Raw genomic sequence first — 27,384 nt, 5'->3', positions numbered from 1 at the left:
AATAAAGCGACATAGGCTGGAATCATGGATTCAAAAAAACAAATCCAACAATATGCTGCCTCCAGGAGACACGTCTGATTGGAAAAGACATACACAGGCTGAAGGTGAAAGGATGGGAAAAAATATACCATGCACACGGTCCTCGTAAGCAAGCAGGGGTGGCCATCCTCATATCGAATAAAATCGACTTCAAGACTAAGTTAATCAAAAGGGATAAAGAAGGACATTATATACTGTTAAAAGGAACCATTCACCAACAAGACATAACAATTATCAATATTTATGTACCAAATAATGGTGCTGTGACATTCATAAAACAAATTCTCCTCAAGTTCAAGAATCAAATAGACCACAACACAATAATTATGGGTGACTTCAACACATCTCCCTCACCATTGGACAGATCCTCGAAACAAAAGTTGAATAAAAAAACTACAGATCTCAATATCACAATCAATAACCTAGACTTAACTGACATATATGGAATATATCAACCATCATCAAATGGATATACTTTTTTCTCAGCAGCACATGGATCCTTCTCAAAAATAGACCATATATTATGCCATAGGGCAGCCCTCAGTAAATATAAAGGGGTGGAGATAATACCTTGCATTTTATCTGATCATAATGGAATGAAACTGGAAATCAATGATAAAAGAAGGAAGGAAAAATCCTACATCACATGGAAAATGAACAATATGTTACTGAATGATCAATGGGTTACAGAAGACATAAAGGAGGAAATCAAAAAATTCATAGAGATAAATGAAAATACAGACACAACATATCGGAATCTATGGGACACAATGAAAGCAGTTTTAAGAGGAGAATTCATCGCCTGGTGGTCATTCCTCAAAAACAGAAAAAAACAACAAATAAATGAGCTCACACTTCATCTCAAAGCCCTAGAAAAGGAAGAGCAAAACAACACAAATGTAGCAGAAGGCAAGAAATAATTAAAATCAGAGCGGAAATCAATGAAATTGAAACAAAAGAAACTATTGAAAAAATTAACAAAACTAAAAGTTGGTTCTTCGAAAAAATAAATAAGATCAACAGACCTTTAGCCATGCTAACGAAGAGAAGAAGAGAGAGAACTCAAATTACTAACATACGGGATGAAAAAGGCAATATCACAACAGATGCTATAGAAATACAGAAGACAATTAGAAATTATTTTGAAAACCTATATTCCAATAAAATAGAAGATAGTGAAGACATCGATAAATTTCTTAAGTCATATGATTTGCCCAGACTGAGTCAGGAGGATACACACAATTTGAAAGACCAATATCAATGGATGAAATTGAAGAAGCCATCAAAAGACTACCAACCAAGAAAAGCCCAGGACTGGATGGGTATACAGCGGAGTTTTACAAAACCTTTAAAGAAGAATTAATACCAATACTTTTTAAGTTATTTCAGGAAATAGAAAAAGAGGGAGCTCTTCCAAATTCATTCTATGAGGCCAACATCACCCTGATTCCGAAACCAGACAAAGACACCTCAAAGAAAGAAAGCTACAGACCAATATCTCTAATGAACCTAGATGCAAAAATCTTCAATAAAATTCTGGCGAATCGAATACAAAAACACATCAAAAAAATTGTGCACCATGATCAAGTAGGATTCATCCCTGGGATGCAAGGATGGTTCAATATACGGAAATCAATAAATGTTATTCAACACATCAATAGACTTAAAAATAAGAACCATATGATCATCTCGATAGACGCAGAGAAAGCATTCGACAAAGTACAGCATCCCTTTATGTTCAAAACATTAGAAAAACTAGGGATAAAAGGAACTTACCTTGACATTGTAAAAGCTATCTATGCTAAGCCTCAGGCTAGCATCATTCTGAATGGACAAAAGTTAAAGGCATTCCCTCTAAAATCTGGAACAAGACAGGGATGCACTCTATCACCACTTCTATTCAATATAGTTCTCGAAACACTGGCCAGAGCAATTAGACAGACGAAAGAAATTAAAGGCATAAAAATAGGAAAAGAAGAACTTAAATTATCACTATTTGCAGATGACATGATTCTATACCTAGAAGACCCAAAAGGGTCTACAAAGAAACTACTAGAACTAATAAATGAATTCAGCAAAGTGGCAGGATATAAAATCAACACGCATAAATCAAAGGCATTTCTGTATATCAGCGACAAAACTTCTGAAACGGAAATGAGGAAAAACACTCCATTCACAATATCCTCAAAAAAAATAAAATACTTGGGAATCAACCTAACAAAAGAGGTGAAATATTTATACAATGAAAACTACAGAACCCTAAAGAGAGAAGTAGAAGAAGATCTTAGAAGATGGAAAAATATACCCTGTTCATGGATAGGCAGAACTAACATCATCAAAATGGCGACATTACCAAAAGTTCTCTATAGGTTTAATGCAATGCCAATCAAAATCCCAACGGCATTTCTTGTAGAAATTGATAAAGCAATCATGAAATTCATATGGAAAAATAAAAGACCCAGAATAGCAAAGGAATTCTAAACAGGAAGTGTGAATCAGGCGGTATAGCGATACCAGATTTCAAACTATATTACAGAGCAATAGTGACAAAAACAGCATGGAACTGGTACCAAAACAGGCGGGTGAACCAATGGTATAGAATAGAGGACACAGAGACTAATCCACAAAGTTACAACTATCTTATATTTGATAAAGGGGCTAAAAGCATGCAATGGAGGAAGGATAGCATCTTCAACAAATGGTGTTGGGAAAACTGGAAATTCATATGCAACAAAATGAAACTGAATCCCTTTCTCTCACCATGCACAAAAGTTAACTCAAAATGGATCAAGGAGCTTGATATCAAATCAGAGACTCTGTGTCTGATAGAAGAAAAAGTTGGCTCCGTTCTACATATTGTGGGGTCGGGCTCCAAATTCCTTAATAGGACACCCATAGCACAAGAGTTAATAACAAGAATCAACAAATGGGACTTAATTAAACTTAAAAGTTTTTTCTCAGCAAGAGAAACAATAAGAGAGGTAAATAGGGAGCCTACATCATGGGAACAAATTTTTACTCCTCACACTTCAGATAGAGCCCTAATATTCAGAGTATACAAAGAACTCAAAAAATTAGACAATAAGATAACAAATAACCCAATCAACAAATGGGCCAAGGACCTGAACAGACACTTCTCAGAGGAGGATATACAATCAATCAACAAGTACTTAAAAAAATGCTCACCATCTCTAGCAGTCAGAGAAATGCAAATCAAAACCACCCTAAGATACCATCTCACTCCAGTAAGATTGGCAGCCACTATGAAGTCAAACAACAAGTGCTGGCGAGGATGTGGAGAAAAGGGTACACTTGTACATTGCTGGTGGGACTGCAAATTGGTGTGGCCAATTTGGAAAGCAGTTTGGAGATTCCTGGGAAAGATGGGAATGGAACCACCATTTGACCCTGCTATTGCCCTTCTCGGACTATTCCCTGAAGACCTTAAAAGAGCATGCTACAGGGATACTGCCACATTGATGTTCATAGCAGCACAATTCACAATAGCTAGACTGTGGAACCAACCCAGATGCCCTTCAATAGATGAATGGATTAAAAAAATGTGGCATCTATGCACAATGGAGTACTATGCAGCAATAAAAAATGACAAAATCATAGAATTTGCAGGGAAATAGATGGCACAAGAGCAGATTATGCTTAGTGAAGCTAGCCAATCCCTAAAAAACAAATACCAAATGTCTTCTTTGATATAATGAGAGCAACTATGAACAGAGCAGGGAGGAAGAGCAGGAAGAAAAGATTAACATTAAACAGAGACATGAGATGGGAGGGAAAGGGAGAGAAAAGGGAAATTGCATGGAAATGAAGGGAGACCCTCATTGCTATACAAAATTACATATAAGAGGTTGTGAGGGGAATGGGAAAATAAACAAGGAGAGAAATGAATTACAGTAGATGGGGTAGAGAGAGAAGATGGGAAGGGAGGGGAGGGGGATAGTAGGGGATAGGAAAGGTAGCAGAATACAACAATTACTAATAGGGCATTATGTAAAATTGTGGATGTGTAACTGACGTGATTCTGCAATCTGCATTTGGGGTAAAATTGGGGGTTCATAACCCACTTCAATCTAATGTATGAAATATGATATGTCAAGAGCTTTGTAATGTTGTGAACAACCAATAAAAAAAAAAGAATTACTCTTCTACTTGCTATCTTCTCCCTTACAGTTCATGGTAATTTGTTTAAGATAATTATATCTCTTAATTCATTATTTATTAATAATAATTGAGTTACATAATTGGATGATGTTCTAGAAAATTCATGACAGTTTTGTTGTTATTTTTAGGTAGTATTTTTCTTTATGTAATTTTTTATTCCATATATTGTATTCACCTAAATTTCTAGTATGTATTCTTAATCATGGTTGCCTTGCTTTCTATATTTGTGAATTTGTGTTTGCTGATCAATTACTATCTACATTTTCACTTTCAACATATTTTTTTCATTTTATGGACTTTCTTATAGCTGTTCATCAATGGATATTTTTATTACTGGGCTTTATGCCCTCATAAATATTTAGCTTTGCTGCTTTCATATTGGTTGGCCTTCACTATTTCTTTTCTAATCCTAGGGTTGGGGTAGATAGTTATTCTGTGATAATTTGGGAGATAACTTTATTTTTGTTTAAACACTTACTATCATATTCTAAAACCAAAATTGAACCCTGAAAGTTAAAATGGCATCTACTCTATAAAAATTCACTCTTTAATCTATTTTGCTATGATACATACTGATTCAGCTTTAGTTAATTTAATCTGAGATTAAGAGGACTCTTATCTGTTTGCTTATTTTGTTTTGTATATTATAGATAAAATTTATTTGAGAGAAAATTAGTGCTTTTTGATATAATTTTAAAGTCAGTACTCAATACTATCTTGCTTAAATATTTTGATCTCTATTAGAATTTCTAACCACCCATTTCTACCTTTCATTTCTTTTTCTTTATATAAGACTATTTATGTGAGCAACTTAACATACTTTTATCTGTTTGCATATAGAAGATTTTTTTAACCTTCTTACATTAAGAAAACTTAAAGACATTGTCTCAAAGCTCCATCTTATTATTTTTTCCTAACATTTAAAGTTGCTAAAAGAGACTGAAAGCAGCTTATTATTTGTTTCTGTTGTTGTTGGCAGATATTTTATTGAAATCTTCTAGTGTTCTCTATTTTTATACATGTATATATGTGTTTTACATATTTATATATGTATATATACATGTTATATACATGCATATGTACATGTTATATACACATTCATGTACAGGTAAATATTTTGAAAAATATTCTCTGCAAATAAAATATCCTGATTTTATGTATAGTATGTATACAGACAGAATTTTTATCCTATCTATCAGAATTATAATACTTTTCTCTAGTTTCTGAAGATAGATTTTTTACTTCAGTTTTCCTGAAGTATTTGTGTCATGATCTCTTAATTAGATATTAGACTTTTCATATGAAATACTTTTCCCTCTTTGACTATCTTGCAGATGGATCCTGATCACTGCTCCAAAATATGTCTAAAGGACCTCCTCTGTATGGCAACTGATGGCCTTTAGCTGGACTTCCATAACAGTGACATTACAGTAATTACCATGTTATCTTTTTATCCGTTTCTTATCTCTTGCTAGTTAAACTTTAACCCTCTGTGGGTAGTGACAGTCACTTACTCATCTTTTTGCTCAAGGCTTTTGAATATAAGGCAACCTTGGAACTTTATATGACAGCTATGAATACATTGGTTTTTTGGAGAAAGAAAATCTGTTATTTTCTACATCTTAGAAATGTCATTTACATATTGCTTTGAGTTAAAATTGTGATTCACTTTTATTTATTGTAGCTTACTATGTTAGATTTATGTTAGTAAATTAAGGGAAGGAAGCATGTCATAAATCTTTAATAAATATTCAACATTAGTAATTATTGAAATTAGTAATATCATAAGTAAAATAATAAATTGAATTTATTATTATTGCATTCACTAAATTAACAGAATATATAAGTGAATTCTTACACCATGAAAACTTTTAGGTTTTTTTAGGTTGATTTTACACTTTTCCAAAATCATTCGTTCAAATGGTAAATATTGAACATATTATTATGTGTCTATTATTTTATATTTACATAATATGTTTTACACGTTTTGTTCTTCCTATTTCTCCACTTTTTTTAACCCCTATGTTTTGTTCTAATTCTGTTTCATTTGTGTGTGTTTGTGTATGTGTGTTCCGTTACTGGGAATTGAACCCAGGGGCACTCAACTGCAAAATTAAATCTCCATCCCTTTGATTTTTATTTTGAGACCCAGTGTCTCTTAATTTCTTGAGGCTGACCCTGACTTGCAATTCTCTTGCCTCACACAGTACTGAGTAGTTGGGATACAGGGATACGACCAACTCTAAATCAATATCTTAAAAAATGTTTTAAAATATTATACCACACATCTTTACCATATATTTGCAAATTTTCAAAGTTTTATGTATGTTTTAATATTTTATAAGTATTCTATTTAAATAATTCATTATTTTTTATTTCTCAGAAATATTCTAATTCTTACTATAATTTTATTTGATAATTGTTTTGTCTGGTTTCTTTGTTTTACTTTTTCGGAGTGAAAAAAGCATTCATTTATACAATTAATTTTTAAATCGTTCATTTATCACATTAATTATTTATTTATTTTATGTTGAAATTTTTCTCAGTATAAACTTTATTTACTTCTTAAATCACATTTATGTTCAAATAATATTTTTGCTTCTCCACAAGATAAAATTGTTTACCTCATCTGAAATTAGCATCTTATCATGTCCTCTAAAGGTACATGTCACCTTGGTTTTTATAGGCACAATCAGCAAGGCATGTTTCTTATTCTCTGTGGAATTTTTAGAAATAATCTGTTTAACAAGAATACCGGAAACTTTCTCAAGTAGGAGTAAAATAAACATTCCAGCTAGCTTGAAAAATATTAGTTCAAAAGAAAGCCAAGCTTATTTGAAGTTAACAACTACTTTAAATTAAATTCTCTAGAAGAGTAATTGGCACAATGTAATCATCAAAATTCTCTTTACACAGTCTTATTGATATTTACCAACAAAATATCCATTGGAATATTGGTGATTGGGAAAAAATAATCAATAGAGTTTTCATTATAAAAGAGAGTAGGGCTGAGGGTGTAGTTCAGTGGGAGAGCACTTGCCTACTATGTCTGAGACCCTGAGTTCAGTCTTCAGCAACACTCACACACACACACATACACACACACTCACACACACAAACACAAACACAGTGTTAATGAAGAAAAGAGAAACATTTTTTAGATTAGGAAGGCCTCTGTGATCATGAGAAAGCACATTACACATGTCTCAAATGGTTTTAGCATAACGTGAATTCTCCATCATAGAATAAGTTTGCTTAAAAAGTGTTTTCCCAGGAATAAGTTTTCCCCAACCACATGATCCATGAAGTACAGTTTTTAATGTAGTATTTTAACAGCTTCTCTTAGAAGAAAGGACATCCCTAGTAATGTTGCTAGAGAGTATTGAAAAAAAAAAGGAAACTTAAGGAAGGAATATATGTTAAGTGGTGACTTATATTTGGGAGATAAATATTCTTTTAATTGATTGAATGTGTACATATTGAATATATGGGTTACTTATTTCTCTACTAAGTACACCCATTCTTTCTGGATAATCTGCAATCCAGATTTCTTAAGTCAACATGGAACTTCACATGGGTATGGAGATTTTTTTTCAACATAGTTGTTCTCTTGTTAGGTGTTGACAGGAATTTAAAGCTTTTTCTTTCCTTCCTTGCTTCTTCAAATGTTGAATATTTAAGTAAACAGTAGAGATAGAACTTGCGTTACTCTCCAATAATCCTTGATATCAAAGTTTAATAGTTGTATACTTCTATTATGTGTTAAGATGAAAGTACTTAAGCATCGTGCCTGATTTATCATAGACAAAAAGGAAATACTTAATAGCAAAGCCTATATGCTGCCTGCCAGGGAAAATTCAAAGAACAGTGCAAAAGTCCTGGAACTGGACTGCCTTCCTATAGAAATTAATTGTCCACAGGACAGTGTAAGGAACTACACTTAGTTATCAGTTCCTTGATACCCAGCAGTTTTCACAGGGTTTGACATTTCACCATTTGTGAAAAACAGTACTAATGTGAGGAATATGAGGGGGAAAAAGAATGAATATTTTATATATATATATATATATATATATATATATATATATATATATATATCATATATATATATGTAAAATCATCTAATCATCTAATATATATAATCATCTAACCATCTTCTGGAATGTGATGACTAATATAAACACATATTTTTCACATTTAGAATTTTTATTTGTGTTTAGGGCAAGTTCAATCTGAACTTAATTATAAAAAGTTAAGAGATCAGTAGTGGTTTTATTTTATTTTCAATAAAATTTTAGCCAGTGAATTAAATATTGTCAAAAATGACAATGTGATAACACTCAATTAAGGATTATTTTCCAAGAATAAAAATGTACTTCATATTTTATTAGATTTGAAGTCAAATCAATGCTTTATAATTATGGTTAGTGTGCATGTTGTAATTCAAATTCAGTAATTGAAAAAATAAAAGTCAATATGTGATATTCTTTGGTATGCCAAGATTAAAATTATTTTCCAACAAAATAGGAAATTATGTGCCCTCAAAGTATGCAGTACTATTTGCTACTAAACACATGCATCACCCACAAATGAAAATATTTTACCATCTTGAAGTTTTTAAATGACCAAGCAAAATAATAACTACAAACACACTGACAGACAAAAATGTTGATATAGTTCTGAAATAGGGCTTATGATGAATTCTATGTAGTTAGAGAAATTCAATGCTTACCTTTTCCATAGAAATACATTATGCAGGGAGGCAACCCAAGAGGTATTTTGGCTTTTTAAAAAGCAAACAACACATTTCTGACTAGTTTAAACATTACTAGTCAACATCACCATTAACATTGTTTTTGTATGGGAAAGCAAAAAAACTCTCAGTTCTTGGGGAAGTTGAGTGTTACTGTTGCCATGGGAACCAGGGCATACATATCAAATGCCATTGGGAGAGGAAGATAAAAACTGCTGTGCATCTGGTACCTAAAAATCTATTATAGAACTACCTTTCACCTAATTTAGGTGTATTTTCAGGTTTAGATTAATTTTGAAGTCTGGAATTTCTTGCAGACACCTTTTTCACAGGGAGTTAATGAGTACAGGATTCTACAGGGAAGAGAAATTTCAATAGTAAATATTTCCATAGAAATTATCACTTTTTTTTAAAGAGAGAGTGTGTGTGTGTAAGAGAGAGAATTTTTAATATTTATTTTTTAGTTTTCGAAGGACACAATATCTTTGTTTGTATGTGGTGCTGAAGATTGAACCCGGGCCGCAAGCACGCCAGGTGAGCATGCTACTGCTTGAGCCACATCCCCAGCCCGAAATTATCACTTTTTCATTAAAAAAAAAAAAAATCTCTACAAAAATTCTTCAAAAAGCCTTTTGAAACTCTTCTGGTTCTGGAACATATATGCAGGTAAACTCAGGCAGGCAGGATTTTATAATTAATTATTATATCCTCATGTTTTATCAAAATATTTGACTTTAAGTGCAGAATTTTAATATTGTTTATATACTTTGGTATAAATATAAGCAGTGGGTTTTCACTATTGTTGTCGAGATCCTGGAGATCAAACCCAGGACTGCATGTCTGCTAAGCAAGTGAGCTAGCAACACCACCAGGCTGCAAGCACTGAATATTTAGAAAATAAATATCTTAAAAGTTGAAATGAAGCTTCATTTGAAAGGCAAATGTGAAAAAATATAAGCTTTTTAAAATATTGCTTCATTAATTTATATTATTTACTAATTTTAAAATTTTTTCTTATATTCATATTATTTGTAAAGATTTTATAATGTGTATTTATACAACAAATACTCTCAAATTCTTTATAAAAATTGACAAACCTATACTATACTATTTTTATTTTAGCCCCTTTGCATTTTCAACTTTTTTCCTAATGATTTAATGAGACACAGATTATAAATTGGTTTTATCATAAAATCATGCCGAAGCAGTAAATAAGGGAACATTTCCACTCCTCTGCCTGTTTTTGAAGGTTTTATGGAAGTGAAGGTGGCTGGCTCCCTTTCTACAGAAATTTATGCATAACAACTTTTGTTTGTTCTCATTTGGATCAATTTTGTTTATTTCCATATCACAAAATCGTAAGAAGAAGAACAAAATCTGTAACTAGATAATAATTTTTATTCTTAAATATCACAATTAAGTGCTGGAAGGATTTAAATTATACCATATAAGAATGAGATTTGCTACTGGTGCAATGTGCATCTTTCTGAGTTCAGACTTCAATGTGCCTTTTACCTGTACTCTACAACCCCAGATCACTCATTTCTTGACCACTGGCTTTCTCTGTTTTCACGTGAGAGACATGGAGGAAAATTAGAAAGAGTAAAAACTATGCTACTAGACAATAACTGCAGACACTTATTTGAATGAGTATTCTATGTGAAGTATCATGATTGTCTTAATGATTCTTTATTCATTCAATATTCAATAAATATTTCTTCAGGATACACTTTGTGCTAGACACTTTGATAGAACTTTAATACATAATAGTGGAAAAGACATCATTTTTTTCATCTAATAGATCTTATATTCTTGCTAGGGAGATAGCCTTTGTAAAAGCTGCACATAAAATATATAATTACACATTTTGATATGTGCCAAGAATAAAAAGGACAGGGTACTATTAGAAACTTAAATTTGACTAGAGATTTAGGGGAATCCTGGTAAAGAAAGAAATATTTAAGATGCGACCCCTAGGATGATTTAAGTATTCTCCATGAACAAAGGATACGAATGGGTATTCCAAGCTAAGAAAAGGCTATTGTCAAAGTATTGGGAAAATTTGTTCCTGTGGAGAAGTGAGAAAAGGTCAGTGTAGCTGGAACATAGAGTATCTGAGCAGGGGATGAGAGTCAGTGCTCTGTCAGTCGTACTGGAATTTTACCTAAAATCCAATGGGAACTCATAGAAGCATTAAACAGAGGAATGGCATGTATTAATTTGCTTTGAAAAATACTATCTGGCTGCTGTAGCTTGGGAAATGGATTATGAGGGAGAATAGAACATAGAGGCTTGTACAAGTAGTTGTACAGCTAAAATGAACCCAGAATGTGCTTATAGAAATAGATGTAGAAAAAAATAAGGTACATTCTAAACACATTTTGAAAGTCAAATACACAATATGGTCTTTGAATAGATGAGTTCAAGTAGAAAAAAAACATTTATTGTAGTTTTCCTTTCCTATTCTTGACCACTCAATATCAGGCTCTAGTAACAAGAAAATTTTCCTATTGTAGCTTGAGGTAAACAAAATTAGGATAGCACCTACTGCCTTTTCTCCCTTTATTTTCCTCCTCTATTCCAGAGAAGGTCCTGTTATGGTCCTAGAAAGTTTGTTTGGACAGATGTAACAAGTTATATATGCAGTATTGGTGATCGTTCTTGGGCCACAGCTAACTGGGCTGGGTTCCAAGTAATGTCCCCATCAAAACAGAATGAAAGGATTCATTTTTAATCTATGGGGACTATCTATGTGGGAAGAAAGTCCATAGTAGCAACTTCACTCAAGGGTCAGTACTCTTAATATTTCCCATCCCTCTCTGTTCACCAGAAACATACTTGTTATTTTCTGATTTATCTGTTCCATAGTTGCAAACATCAGAAATATAGTTTTCATGAAAACAACGTAAGGATTACGTTTCAGAAAGTGATTCCTAATCTATCATTTGATTGACAAATAAACAAGATACCTCTGTTTCTAGCACTTATGCTGTCCAATCTTATAAGTTTGTAATTCCATTTACTATTGGCAGAATTCCTCTACTAGAGTTTAACCCTTATATGCACATAGAATAGACATTCATCACACTTGGTAGAAGATTAAATGAATTGTGCTTGTCAAAGATGACTAAGATAGAACAATGAGACAGAAATAAGCATGTGAAGAAGTAATAGATAGTATTTAATGTGTTTGTTGCTTTTTTGCAGTGCTGAGTGTTGAACCCAAGGTCTTGTACGTGCTAGGCAAACATTCTGCCAGTCCTATAAGTTTTCTTTGTTTATTTTCTCCACTTAATCATGATAAGAGTTGAGGGCAGTTAGAATTCCTAGCTCTGGTCCCTATAAAGATTGTGTTTCCTGGTCCTTTTAGAAACCATTATATTCTAACTTCAGACTATTCAAAGAAAACCCCTCATTCACTTTTTTTGAGATGAAGAATTTGGAAATGAGAAGTTGGGAGAAAGGATAAAATTCACACAGTTAATTATGAGGAAATGGGAATTATAATTTAAGCCATCTGGATTCTCATCTATTGGTCCTTCTAAACTGAACTCAATCAAGGTAGGAATTCTTTCTTTTTCATCTGTGAGTTGGTGACTATATATTTTAGGGAAAAAATATGGTCAAGACAAAAATCATTAGTCTTTCATGAGGTGGATACTGCTATTGCCCCTAATTCAGAGATCAAGAAATTTGTTTTACAGAGATGAAGAAATTTGCACATAAATTATAAATGACAGAGAATTTGAGCCCTATTCTGTCTGAATCTAGATTTTGAACTTTTAATCATTCTACTAAACTAAAACTCGAGGACTTTTATTTAACAATACTTAATTTCTATTATGTCAAAAATCCTGTCTGTTAAAATTGCAGCTCCAATGATTCTTACAATCTGAATAAATTTTAATCATCTCTCTATCTTTTAGATGATGAATTCAAGTAGTATTTTGTTTCCAGAATTTCAACTTGAACTCAGTCATTTATACGTTAGGAAAGTGCTCTGCCACTGAACCACATTCCTAGACCTAGGAGTACTAATTTTTGAGGATGTTGAAAACATGTCAAGTGAAGTCTTTTAGTTTTCCTTTTTTCTAAGTTACCTTCACCCATCCTCAGTACCTTATCTGTCTTTTCAGAGGAAGACTTATACCAACTTCTTTCTACCATTATTTCTCCCATTTGCTAATTATTTTCCAAATCTTTGATTTATACCTTTATCATGAGCATCTTCACCTTTTGCCATCTGTCTCCATTTCTCCTTAAAAATACAGTCCACTACTCTGCTAGTTCTTGAACTAACAACATTGTTGAAGGTTCATTTAACTCCCTGTCACTGATTACTCATATCCTGCTTCCACTTAGAATGATTTCAAGTTTATAGACTCATACTGAAAGTATTTCAAGTCACAATATCTTCCCAAGCAGCCCATAACTTCCAGGCTATTCTCTCTTTAACCTCACATGGTATACTAATATATTACAAATATATTAAACCTTATATTCAAATTATGACTCAAAATTTTTAACTCCATATCCCACTTTTATTGTGTGTGTATGTGTGTTGTGTGTATGTGTGTTTACACAAAATGATCCAAGTAATTTCCTGTGAAGTTCCTTTCCTGAAATCATCCCTTCTTTCTGAAATGACTCTCTACCAAACACACTAATTATCCATTATTCAAAGTACCCCATTACCATGTTTGTATAATTAATTTATATCTGTTGCCTTCAATATGTACTTATTGCTATTTTTAAGGCTTTAAACAGATATCTGTCTATGGTGTTTATTTAAAAACTGAGAACAGTACTTAATTTAGCAAACCAAACTTTCTGATTTCAGAAGCAAATACAAAATACCTATGAAATTCTATGGCAACATGTATAACTCATAATCTTTTACCTTACTTATTATTAATATGGTACTTTACCATATATACTTGGCAACCATGTTGTATATGGTTGCTATATGATAGCTTAAGGCATGGAAAAGACTTCTGCAATGTTTTTTTTTTTTAATTTTGAATTCAAAATAGGAGTGAATCCATGGAGATATGAAGCACATCACTATTTTAAATGTTGAAATAGAAGCAATGATCAGGCTCATCCTAATGACTTGGATATTTCCAAAAATAAGATAATCACAACCCTAGTAAGTATGGGGATAAACTCTTAGGAGCTGACTAAATTCAACTATCTCCAGTCTTAGATACAAACGGATGTTCTCATCTTTGAAACAAAGTGATTCAAAAGTGACTATCCATGAATGTTTGAGTTCCAGTTTCTTATAAAACATTCCTGAAATTAAATAGTCTTGACTAAAGGTACAGGGAGAAACTCTCAGTGGGAGGAGGAAACATCCCTGTCATCTTGAGTCATCATTTGGTCATAAGGTACTTATCTTTGTGACATTATCAAAAATGTGTTCTCTCTGTCTCTCTCTCGGGAATCTTTTGAATCACCTCTTATATATGCTGTTATTTTTCAGGCTAGAAGGAAAGTTCTGACTCAACTTCTTTCTTCAGTTTCCATCTATGAATAATGTTCTATGTTGAATTGCTAGATGAAATATAATTTAATATTTTTAGGCAACATTATATTTGTGAAATAGAATTTTTTCTTAAATTCGTATTCAAATACCTATTTACCTGTAATTTCCAATGGGATTTTAAAAAATCTAAAAGCATATATTACAAATATGAGCAAAACTGAAGTATTCTGAAAGTAAGCACATACCCAAATTCTATATGCCTTGCCTGTCCTTTACCTCAATCCCTAGAAGTAGAAACAAGTAAGATAATATAGTACAGCATTTTGCATTTATGTTTATACCTTATATACTTTATATACATTAATTCAGGTGTTTCACTTGAGTATGACGCAGCAAGATAAACTTATCTGTGCATTTGATTTTTTTGTTGTTTGGCCTGTACCATATAGGAAACTCCATGCAAGCACAAGTGATTGTAAGTTGCATATAAAAGATTATATTATAATATTAAAGCAAATATTTTTAATAAGTATATTAAATCTTAAGACTAACTAGGATTTTATTCACTTCAAAAATATATAAGGTTAATGAAGAATGCATTCATTTCAGAAAAAAACCTGATGAGAAAATAAATTATTTAAATTGTCTTAGGATACCTTTATCCTTGAATCTTAGTTGTCAATTATTATATTTGACATAATAAGTTGAAGGATAATATTTTAGAGTTACTTAATAAAGTTGAGTGTCAATAAAATCTATAGCAGAGATTATTTCTTTCTTCATTAGGATATGTTTTATATAACAATTAAAGTGAACAAGATAAGCAATTTACCTTTTCCAGACCTTCTTCCTTGAGACTAATCACATCCAAATCAAAATCTGTTCGTAAGCCATTGGTTTTGTTGAAAGTTATTCTGCCTGTGAGGCCTTCCCAATGAGCCTATTGAGGAAAGGGGAAAAAAAACGTTAATAAGTAAGTAAAGAAACAGAAGATAAAATGCTTGTCTATAAATACTAGGAAGATTATTATCAGCACTCTTCTTAAATTTTCATTGCTGTAGATATATAAAATATTTTTATTTTATTCTGAAATTTGAAGGGTATTTTTCATAAATAACATCCTCTAATTTCCGTATAAAATTTGTTTTAAAATTTTCATTTTATACAATTAATGTTTCTACTTATAACTCTTTTCTAAATGAAATTTGATGATTATGCTTTAAGTAGTAAAAAGAATTTAGTCACTTATTATTATGACATATGAACTACTGGATATCTCACTGTGTATTACAGATATAACTGTTATGAACTACCAGTCCTAAATTAATTTAATATAAAAAGAAACTTATTACATTGAAAAGAAGTAAACCCCAGAAAACCTATGTTAAAATTCAGTTATGCAATTTCCCCTTATAATAATTTCCCTTATTACTTTAATTTCTCCTAAGTAATTATTTTATACAAAGCTATAAGTGGGGAATGAGGCAGGAATACCATAACTTACTATGTAATGTGTTCACCCTTCCAAGGTGGGTATTATTTGCACTTTGTGTTAATATAAAATCTCTTCTTATTCTGTTTGTTACGTAGGACAAATTAATTGCTTTCCACTATTTTCATTTGGAAATAGCTTTGAAAAATACTTACACATGTATGAGAATTTTAAGTTATGCAAGGAAAAAGTCATAATTATAATGTTTAAAATAATAAACACCAATGCTCAAAAGAAATAAATCAAAAAAATTAAGGGTAATATTTCAATAAAGAATCCAAATGAATATCTTTATTAGAATATTTCTGAACCTCTGTGTTTCTCAGGAATTGTAAAATAGTCAAGCTAATAAATTATAAGTAAATATAATTATAATTTATACAAATTTACATAATTATAATTTATACAAAAATAATATAAGTATATATGTGTATAGATAGATAGATAGATAATCTCAACATGTCTTCACTAAAGTTAAACACGTATTAACTGGCTTAGAAAAAAAAAAAAAAAAACAGCACGTGCAGTGGTGCATGTCTATAATCCCTGCATCTCAGGGGACTGAAGCAGGAGGATAGCAAGTTTGAGGCCAGCCTTAGCAACTTAGGCCTCAAAGTAACTTAGTGAGAATCTTTCTTAAAATAAAAAAGTAAGAAGGACTAGAGATATAGTTCTGTGGTAAAGTGCCTCTGGGTTCAATCCCCAGTACCCTAATAAGAAAAAAAAAATGTTTGCCCAATGTCTTCAAGACAAAAAATTTTAGATGGTTAGCAAAAATAGATGATATAAAAACATACAAATGAGTTAAGATCTATAGGAATAGAAGCAAAAAATAGTCAAACAAATCTGGAATAAAGAGACCATAAAAATGTAAACCAGATGAAATCATGGAACTGATAGAATTTTATCACAAATTCAAACTTGAACTTCTAACAAACAACCAAACCAGAAAAGAAAATATGATGAAAATAGAATATGTAGAGTTCATAGGTTAAGACACACCATGGCTCAGGAGAAACAGCTTCTCCTGGGACTGAGCCCTGAGAGAAATTTCTCCTGTTCGTCCTCATAAGGGGGACACTGTGTAAATTAGTAAACAAGTTTCTCAATTATACTCTACAAGAAATACAATGAGTGGAATGTCATACAACTCTTTCTTCTACGGCTGCTTGACACGTGTCATGGTCTCAATACTTAAGGTCCAGGTTCAGAAAGATCAGTTCTTCAACTACTTCAACCCGTGGGATATGGGGGAGCTATGTGAGCTCCTATGTGGGCTATGTGAGCCCTCTGATGCTTGGTTTTGGACCTTAAGTAAATGCAAAGTGTGGAACATCTAACAAACTTCATCTGTTTCTGGGGATGTCAATTCACTTATCTAAGGGTTTTATAAGAATTAGACAAGGGAAATTCATGGCTATTTTTTGCCAAGAATCTAGAGATTCTTTTATTTATTTATGTATAATTATTTTATTACTGAATGATCCTATTTCAGGATGAGTAATTAATGATAAGATGAACTGATGATTTATTTAACCAATTAATGAAAATCTTATATGGTAATTAATACCTGTGATATTTCATAACAAAGTTTAACAATCATCTAAACTTTCATCTCTAAAATATATCCTGAGCCAACAAATGACTTTCTTTCATGATAGGAATAGCAGAAAGAATAGAAAGAAAATGTATTTGTGTGTGCACATATGTACAATCTTTAAGAATTTTCCACTTTTTTCTTACATCAGGCATGCTTGGTCTATAACTGTAATTGACCCAATCTGAAATAATATATAATCATAAGGATGGTTGTATTATACAGTATGAAATAAATTTTGCATTTTTATGAGTCCATATGTTCTTTTTTATGTTAAATGTTAATATAATTAAAATAACTAGACATTATATTTCAGAACCATAAATCTAAAGAACTGCACTTTAAGCCTCACAAACTAGATATAATTTTAGTGTAGTTCAAATGACACTCATATTAAAAATGCATTTTATATCTTGTTGCCTAAAATATGAGCACTCTATAAATTTCTATATGTCTACATAAATGAAAAGTTAACACACATAAAGATTCAGTAAGCTAAAAGTTAACAATATCATAAATTAAACTTTCATAGGTCACAGTCTTTCATGTTTACATCATCATAGATATTTTTATGGATATTCCACTTATGAATAATCAAAACAATATTTTATCATATTTTTTAGTAAAAAATATTAATTTTGCTTGTTTCAGGGGAGAGATACTTTTAAAAGATAAAAGTAAAATATCACCAGATAGAAAAACTTCAATAATTTTACTTCATTCACCTTGAGCACAGAAGTGATAAACTTGAGTGCTTATCAGACTTACCTCTTTAATTAGGCTCATGAAACGGGTCCCAAAGCGCCAGGGTTTGTGGCGATTACACTGCAAGGAGCTAACTGTCATCTGGGGAAACTGCTGGACTGCCACAGACACGACATGCACAGCATCATACATTAGAGCAGCATCCGTCTGGAAACAGAGGAAAAGTAAATAAGTGTTAAGTACACCTGTGGAGCCTGAGGTACTTGGTTTGGAACTGGAGAAAAAGATGGAGTGAAAGAAATGCATATGCTTTTCCTTATATTGCATAGAAAACATTTTCTCCAGCATGCTATTCTCTAACTTAAGTTACTACATAGGCTCCATTAGAAGAATACATGCACCCAGCCTTTCTTTCCTAAAGTGATAACCCAGTTAGTTATTCTCCTGACATCCTTGTTGGAGTTGGAAATATTTGAAGACATTCATTAATTCCCTTTTGTCTCTATTACACTTTACCTTCTACAAACACACACCTGTGTGCACACACAATGAATGTAATTGCTAACATTGTCAATGGTTAACTCACACATCACATAGGAAAGAAAGTAAATAAGTAAGCAGTTCTATTGTATGGTAAGAAGAAAAGAGATTTTAAAGGAGATTCTCTCAAAAAAGCTTGCTAATATAAACCCTGATCTTTTCTTCAACTCAATTTTCAAAGAGTTGTAGCTCAGAAATGATGCTACAGTTTTGAACATTAATACATTTATTAATCCCTTTTCAGGAAGCTAAGTTTAATCCCTGTGCTGTTGTCTTTTCTTGAAATTTCCATATGAATAAAAGTTCATTTGGCTTCTTAAGTAAAATGAATATGAATTCTACTGTGCTGCACCTGCTCAAATTACCAAGTACCTTAGAGGCTGATGGTAAAAAATAAAATGTTTATAAGTCACAATAAACCGGGGGCTCAGAGGCTCAACAACTGTCAAGTGCTATGTTAAATGAATCCTCACATTGTTTGACAGATCCATGTCAGGTTCACTACCTACAGAAGGGGGTCATATGAGAGGGTACCAATGAACTTTGAGCCATCTGTTTAGCATGCTTTAGAATAAAAACTGGTGTTTTTTTTCTTTCATTCACACAAATATCGAGCTGTAAAAATGAATTTCAAAATGAATAGAAATCCTTTAGATTATAGGGTTTTACACAATACAAAATAAAAGAAGTACACATAGTAGCTTTCATGGACATGGATCCTAAGGAGTTTTACCACATGAAATAAGATGTCTAAAGGGCACAATGGCATGACAGAACATAATAATACCCTTTTATACTTCTTTAGTCTTTAAGGAATATAACTCGAATTCATAACATTCATTTTATAAATACTAACTGACTAAGTTCATACATCCTGGCTGAATAGTGAAAATTAGTGTCATGGAGCAAATTAATACAGGCATATAATAGTAGTCTAAGGATTAGATTAATCATTGTCTAATAGTTGTTGTTAGCCTGACTTAGAATTCAAATAATGTATATTATATCACAAAGGTAGTCACAAAAATAGTTATCAAAATATGAAAGATATATTTTGATCTCAAAATTAAATGAATTTTTTAAATTTATCACTGTTAACAAGAGTATGAAGAAATGACTTCTTTCAGATATCACTGAAAAGTTTCACAATTTCACAATATCACCATAAAGGAGTCTTTAAAATATATATGTTCATTCTAATCTGGAAATTTCCCTAAGAAAGTCAGAGATAAGAATCAACTGTATTTATATTCATTGTTGTTAAAAGTCTCACAGGAAAATCTTTAAAAATTGAGAGCATAAAGTACTTTTTTTTGCATTACAACACCATAAAACCAGAAATGAATAACAAAATCTTTAGAAACCATAAAAAATTGAAACAAAACAGCTTACTCCTAATAGATCAAGAAAGAAATTAAGAGAGAAAATAAAGTAAAATTTCTTGAAAAAAAAATTGAAGAGAGAAAACATATTAAAAAACATGAAATATAGTAAAAGCCGTAAGAAGAGGTTTATAGGAATCAATGCCTACATCAAAAAGGCAGAAAGATTTCTAATAAACAACGTATCACTATACTTAAAACAATTGGAAAAGCAAGAACAAACCAAACCCACCACTAGCAGAAGGAAAGAAATAAGAAAAACCAAAGCAGAGATAAATGAAATATAGAGTTTAAAAATGATACAAATATCAACAAAAAAGTTGTTTTTTTTAAAATAAACAAAACTGACAAACCATTAGCTAGACTAAAAGAAGACTCAAATCAGAGATGAACAAGGATGCATTCCACTGACAGCAAAGGAACACAAAGATCATCAGAAATTATTAGGGATAAATATATACTAACAACTTTGAAAAACTGAAAGAAATGAACAATTTCCTAGATATATACAGTTTAACAATATTGATTTATGAAGAAATATAGACTAAAAACATCAGCAATAAAAAGTTTCCCATCAAAGAACAGTCCAGAACCAGATGGTTTCACTGCTGAAATCTACCAAACACTTAAACAAGAGGAGAATATTCTTCCAAATTTATTCAAGGAGGCCAGCATCACCCTGATACTAAAACCAGACAACACAACAAAAAAGAAAGCTGCAGGCCAAAATCCTTTATGAACATGGATTTAAAAATGCTACAAAGCTGAATCCAACAGCACATTTAAAAGATTACCTCAGGGATTCAATATGGTTGAACAAAGACTTAAACCATATGATCATCTTAATAGATGAGGAAAGAGTATTTGATAAAATTCAAAAACCTTTGATGATAAGAACACTGAACAAATTAGGATTAGGAACATACTTCAACATAATCAAGGATATTTAAAACAAGCTAACAGCTCACATCATATTGAACTTGTAAAACTTAAAGCATTGTATTTAAGATATGCAACTCATTAAAATAAATTAGTTAATTAATAATATATTTTTTAAAAGGTATGGGTGCCCACTTTCACCAGTTTTATTAAACATAGTGCTGGAAGTCCTAGCCTGAAGAATTAAGTAAGAGAATGAAATTGAGGGACTCCAAATAGAAAAGGAAGAAGTCAAATTATTATTGCTTATAGATGACAGAATTTTATATGTAAAAAACACAAAGACTGCACTAAAAATATTAAAAATATTGAAAAAATTGAGCAAACTATCAGGATATACAAAAATCAACATACAAACAAATTGCATTACTATGCAGCATTAGTGAATTATCTTAAAAAATCAAGAAAGCAATCCATTTTTTAATATCTACCAAAAAATAAAATAGCTAGCAATAAATTTCACCTAAGAGGTGAAACATCTTTACAATATAACTATAAAACATTGTTGGAAAAAATTGAAGAAGACACAAATAAATGGAAAGATATCCTGTGTTCATGGATTGTTAGAATCAATATTGCTAAAATGTTTATAAAACTTTAAACAATCTGCAATTTCATGCAACCCTATCAAAATGCCCATGATTTTCTTCATGGAACTAGGAAAGACAATCCTAAAATTTGTTTGGAACCACAAAAAAACTCTGGACAGACAAAATAATCTAGAGGAAAGAAGAAAGAAAGAAAGAAAGAAAGAAAGAAAGAAAGAAAGAAAGAAAGAAAGAAAGAAAGAAAGAAAGAAAGAAAGAGGGAGGGAGGAAGGAAGGAAAGTATGAGGCATCATAATATCTGAATTGCAAACATACTAAAAAGCTATTTTAATCCAAACAGAGTGGTGTTGGCTTAAAAACAGGCATAAAGATTAATGGAACAGAATAAAAAAACTAGAAGTCTGTGCATGTACAGTCAAATGATTTTTGACAAAGTGCTAAAAACATGAAATGGAGAAAACAGTATTTTCGATGAATGGTTCTGGAAAAATTGGATATCTACATGCAGAATGAAACTAGGCTTCCATCATCAGTTACAAAAATCAACTCAAACTGGATAAAGGTCTTCAATGTAACTAAAAACTGTGGAAATACTGGAAGAAAACATAGTAGAAATGCTTCAGGACATTTTAGTGGGCAAAAAGTTTTGGTAAAACCCCCAAAATCACAAGAAATAAAAGTAAATAGACAATCCATAAAACTAAAGCTTCTGCAAAACAAAGCAAACATCAATGACCTACAGAATGGTAGAAAATATTTGTAGTATGTAAGTCTGACAAGGGGTTAACATGCAGAATACTTAAGGAAAACCAAAAGCTCTATAGCCAAAAAAAAAAGGATTAAAAATTAATTTAAAAATTGACAATAGATATGAATAACCATTTCTAAAAAGATATACAAATGGCCAACATGTACATGAAAAATGTTCAACTTCATTAATCATCAGGTAAATAAATGCAAATCAAACCACAGTGAGATATCAACTCACTCCAGTAAGAATGCTGTCAAAAAAACTAATATGCTTGTTAGGATGTGGAGAAAAGGGAAGCCTTGCACACTGTTGATGGAGATGTAAGTTAATACAGCCATCATGGAAAACAGCATGAAAATTCTTTAAAAAATTAAAAATAGAACCATCACATGATCCAGCAATCCCATCAATGGATATATACCCAAAAGAAACAAAGTAGGTCATTTAGAAAGTCAGCAACATTCATCAGGGACAATTTCATTCATGGAGAAGATTTCTGAGAGTCAGACATAATGGGTTTAGGGAATGTAAGCTCAGGGAACTACATTTAAAGAAATTTAAAAACAGAAAAATGCAAATAAGTACATATACATGGACCCACACATGTGTCTATGTATATGTGCATATATATTAGAGTCACACTATGCTCTGATAACTGGTAGTTTGATTTCTAAAAATCTGAAGCCTTCTTATAAGTGACAGCATGTAGATAGTAAACCTTTGAAGATGTACCTTTGCATATCAAAGATTATTATGTTAAAATATTATTTGGCTCAAGAGAAGTTAAAGTGAAACACAATTTAAATTTTAAGTATGGTTAGGAAAGACCCAGTCATAGACCTACATTCCCAATCACTGTCTCTGAGGAACAGCCAGTCACACTCTCTTCAGAAATTCTTGTTGCCACTGACTATGACTACTTATTAGTAAAATATCATCACTATAAAGATAAAAAAGGAATGACCTACAGATGATCATACAAAATCTAGTAATGGAGTTAAACAGAGGCCCAAAAAGGATCAGAGAAAACTAATTTTCAAAATAAAATATGAAATAGAGAAAACAAAGGCAACAAATATATATTAGACTGCAAGAAGAAATTACAGCAGAATGTAACTCAAAGAAATCCTGACCCCAGCAGGATGCAAGATTAGTTCAAAGTACAAAATTAATTTAAAAACTAACATTTTTAATCTTTATTTCATAAATGTCAGAGGAAGCCTAATTCTTAACTCCTCACAATACCATGTTTCTCAAAGCCCCTCTTCTACGCTCTAGTTTCCTTGCTCAGAAGAAGATTTTCTGCTGCTCAGAAGATTTTCAAAAGGCAAAGACCCTGGAGTGTCTTTCAAGCTTGAGCTTAAAATCCCAAGATTTTACTCTTACTCCCAAATCTAGAGGTTTATTTGCTTTTGATAAACCTTCACCCTCTCATATTGACTCTATAATCATTTGCCCTGACTTTTGTCTTGATAAATAACAGGAGGAAAGAAAAGGAGGGTGAAACAGAGAAGGAGAAATGTGAGGAGAGCCAGGTTAAATTATCTTGTCATTACTTTAATAACATTGTTATTACTATTAAGTAACATTGAATGCTTTATGCTGCACACCTGTGATTACATGCATTATATCATTTATTTCTCACAAAGACCATATATTTTAAAATTATTATTATCATAGAGGAAGATACTGAAGCTTAGGAAGATTAAAGTAATCTTCTCTCAAGTTCTCATCATGAAAATATTGGCAGAAAGGAGACTCAGGCAAAGCCTAATTCTTACAACCTCTCTCTGAGGATCATAACACACTGCCTCCCACAGGCCTTAGTTCCAACAAGTCTATAAAGGTGGCAAAGGAGGAGAAGCAGAGAAGGAAGGTATTATGTTTGGGGAGTGCTCTGATGAGAACCAAACAATTATGATTCCCACTGAGGGTGTGTTTCTGAGATGGGACTGAAAATTAAAGTTAAATTGGTTCCCCAGTCAGTGTTGTTGTTGTTGTTGTTGTTGTTTTGTTTTGTTTTTTTTTTTTTTGTTTTTTGTTTTTTACATATCAGAACTACTCTAAAAAGTACTCAAGGGTTAAAAGAGTAAAAATTATAATTTCATGAATTGTGTTAAAATCGAAATATGTGAACAATTTGGTTATTGAAGCTAATGTAAGGTGAACATATAAATCTGTAGTCATTTGCATCCTAAACTACAAAATCAAAATCTAAGTTTGGGGATGAAGCTTGATCATCAATGAAGACCAGACAATCTACCCCATTTTCTCTCTTTTAATTATAGTTAATCATATACACATTTGAATTATAATTACATATGTATGTATGTATGATAGATATAGATACAGATATAGATAGATAGATATACAGACAGACAGATAGATATACACTTACTTGAAAGTTAGAATAGTTGTACACCCTGGGAGTACATCCCAGAAGTACAGATCAGGTAGGTAGAGACAGAGCTAAATAGCACAGAACTTAGTGTAAAGCTCCATAGTTCATTTCTAGTTCACACATCTGTCATTTGGATTGGGAATCATCCCAAGATCCTACCTCAGAATAGATTGGAATTGGAAGTTTATTTTCCTTTCCAAAATAAATTACTTAGTGGACAAAGAATGTCAGCAAAAAATTTGTTTTGAAAATCTTTAAAATTGCGCAAAGGTATCCTACACATTTCAGTAGAACTAATGTGATATTTCTAAGTGTGTTGCTTGAAAAGACCATGAGAAATGCCTGCAAATACATTTAAATATGAGCTAATCTTCTCACTAAGTTATTGCTGAATTTATCTTATACTTAATCTAATTATTTTCAGGAATGGAATGTGTAACAGTGCAGGTGTGTAAGGGACAAATGTTAAATTCTATGGCTAAGTAATTGCAACAGAAATCGGTTTATTCACCCAGTGACATTTCATCAAATCTCAAGTAGCTTTTATTTGCATAAAGCATGAAGGAAACATAATCAATCAATTCTGACCTACATACAAACATAGAAGAGAACATCGGTACATAAAATTTCTCAGATATACTAAAGATTCCTCCTAGTAAAAATCAATCAAAGCATTTTTTCTTTCTCATGGGGAGGCATTCCTTCAGAATGTTTTTGTCCCTTAAGTAGCATGGCTTTGGGGTACCCCAATTGGATATTGACTGGGAGAACTTATAACACAGCATTTTCAAAATTATTTTCTCTATTGTTCCAGTTGAGGTTATATTTGTATTAATAAGTCATTCTTTGTTTAAGGCTTCTTACGTAGCAGAGATCTTCTTCTATTCTAAAAACTCACCCAATATTGTATGTAATAATGTACCTTTAAAATAATAACTCTTAATAGTGACTGTGATGTGTATTCACATCATGATTATAGTGATGGTTTCATATATGTATATTACATACAAGTATGTCAAAACTTACCAAACTGTAATTTTAATATGAGCAATTTAAAGAATGTACTTTGTACTCCAATACAGGTGCTAAAAATCAAAGCATTATTGTGCATTTTTCTTGGAAAATGATTAATATTTTTAATTTTATCCTATATGCATCTAAAATCCTTCCCATTTAGGCATTACTGATCTACATCTTCTTTCTTACACATTTAAATTTTAATAAAACTCTTTTCTAAACTTTCTGTTTCTAAACATTCCAGACCATAAGCATTTTTTAATGGTAACAATATCTAGTTTATAATACTCAAGCAATATTCCATGTATTGCCTTACCAGTAATAAGTATATAAAAGCATTTTTAAAATAAATATATGAATTTAACAAGATTTAATCTAAAGAGTGAAAAAAATAGGTATTAGTGAGCTCAGAATTACAATTGTGGTTTGCTATCTAGCTAGAATGTGTTACCTCCCAGAGGTACAGTGAACCAAATCTGCCAGCAGCTCTAACCTGGAAGGAATATGAGTGCAGCCTCTGCCCCATTTCTAAATGAATTTATAGTAACAGTTCTGTGAACACATTTATCTTTCCATTAAATAAGTGCAGGCAGGTTTCCTTTGAGATCTGAATGCTAGCTGGCAGGTGGCAGATCCATTCTGGAACTCCTACGTCTCAGATTTTGCTCATTTCTGAATTTCCATCTGAGATACAGTACATAGCACAAAGAGATGCATGTCTAATACATGGGAAAAAAGTTTATGATTCTGGCTCATAATTCATTGACTTCATTTTAAAACAAAACAAATAATACATATTTCTTTAAAAATTCATTTTGCCTTGTTTCCTCATTTTATAGTTGGAAATATAAATGATGATCTGCTATAGCTCTTTCTTGCTGGAAACACCACTTTCAAAACCCAGACAGTTTCAGAAGAAAAATAATTATAAATGTTGATTCTTCAATTAGAAGATACAGACATTAATACTGATGGGCAAAGGGGTGGATACAGACGTGGAACACCCCCTTGCACAGTCAGCAGGAGCGTAAAGGAGAGGGAGAATCATACACTTTTCTGAGCAAGAGGGAGGAGGTCACACCTGGAAGGCAAGCTGGCGTTCACTCATTCAGCTGGCACACTGCACTTAGCACTGTGCCCACACAAAACAAGAGCATGGTAGCTGCTAACTGAAGCGAGGGACTGATGAAGAAATGCCCTTAGAACCAATGGGGAGACAATTGTCAGAGACAATTCTCACAGTTACACTGCAGCTGCCATTATGCATTCACTGTTGCCAGCTCTTTGTACCACTCTAAAACTGAGTGCTTTACCAGCAGCTGTGTGGACTGCACAGACTGCATGAGATAATACATTAAAGCAGTTTGCACAATTCCTGGCCCATGGTCCATAGGCAGGTGTTTAATGATGATGGTGATGATCACCAGAAGACTGGTAATCTCTTCAAGATGGATATGGTCCAAAACAAAGAACTGGTTTAGAAAGTATAATGCTTCAACTCTTCTGCACCCACTGTTAGCCTAAATGATTGAACAGGCTTCATGCTGATCAAG

General features: G+C 32.0%; 1 protein-coding gene across 1 annotated transcript in view; it reads right to left on the bottom strand.

The window, feature by feature from the left end:
• Positions 1 to 27,384, bottom strand: part of GRIK2 (glutamate ionotropic receptor kainate type subunit 2) — a 673,243-nt gene that overhangs the window by 288,369 nt on the left and 357,490 nt on the right. Inside the window, exons 8-9 of the mRNA XM_081296468.1 lie at positions 18,317 to 18,460; positions 15,292 to 15,399 (exon numbers count right to left, since the gene is read on the bottom strand). Coding sequence (XP_081152594.1) covers positions 15,292 to 15,399; positions 18,317 to 18,460 — 252 coding nt within the window. The remainder of the gene's footprint in view (positions 1 to 15,291; positions 15,400 to 18,316; positions 18,461 to 27,384) is intronic.

Source organism: Spermophilus citellus, assembly GCF_964194105.1.
Source record: "Spermophilus citellus genome assembly, chromosome: 5".
In the NCBI taxonomy this organism is placed as follows: Eukaryota; Metazoa; Chordata; class Mammalia; order Rodentia; family Sciuridae; genus Spermophilus; species Spermophilus citellus.
Note: the sequence above shows the minus strand (reverse complement) of the source record. Positions and strands in the feature narration are given on the sequence as shown.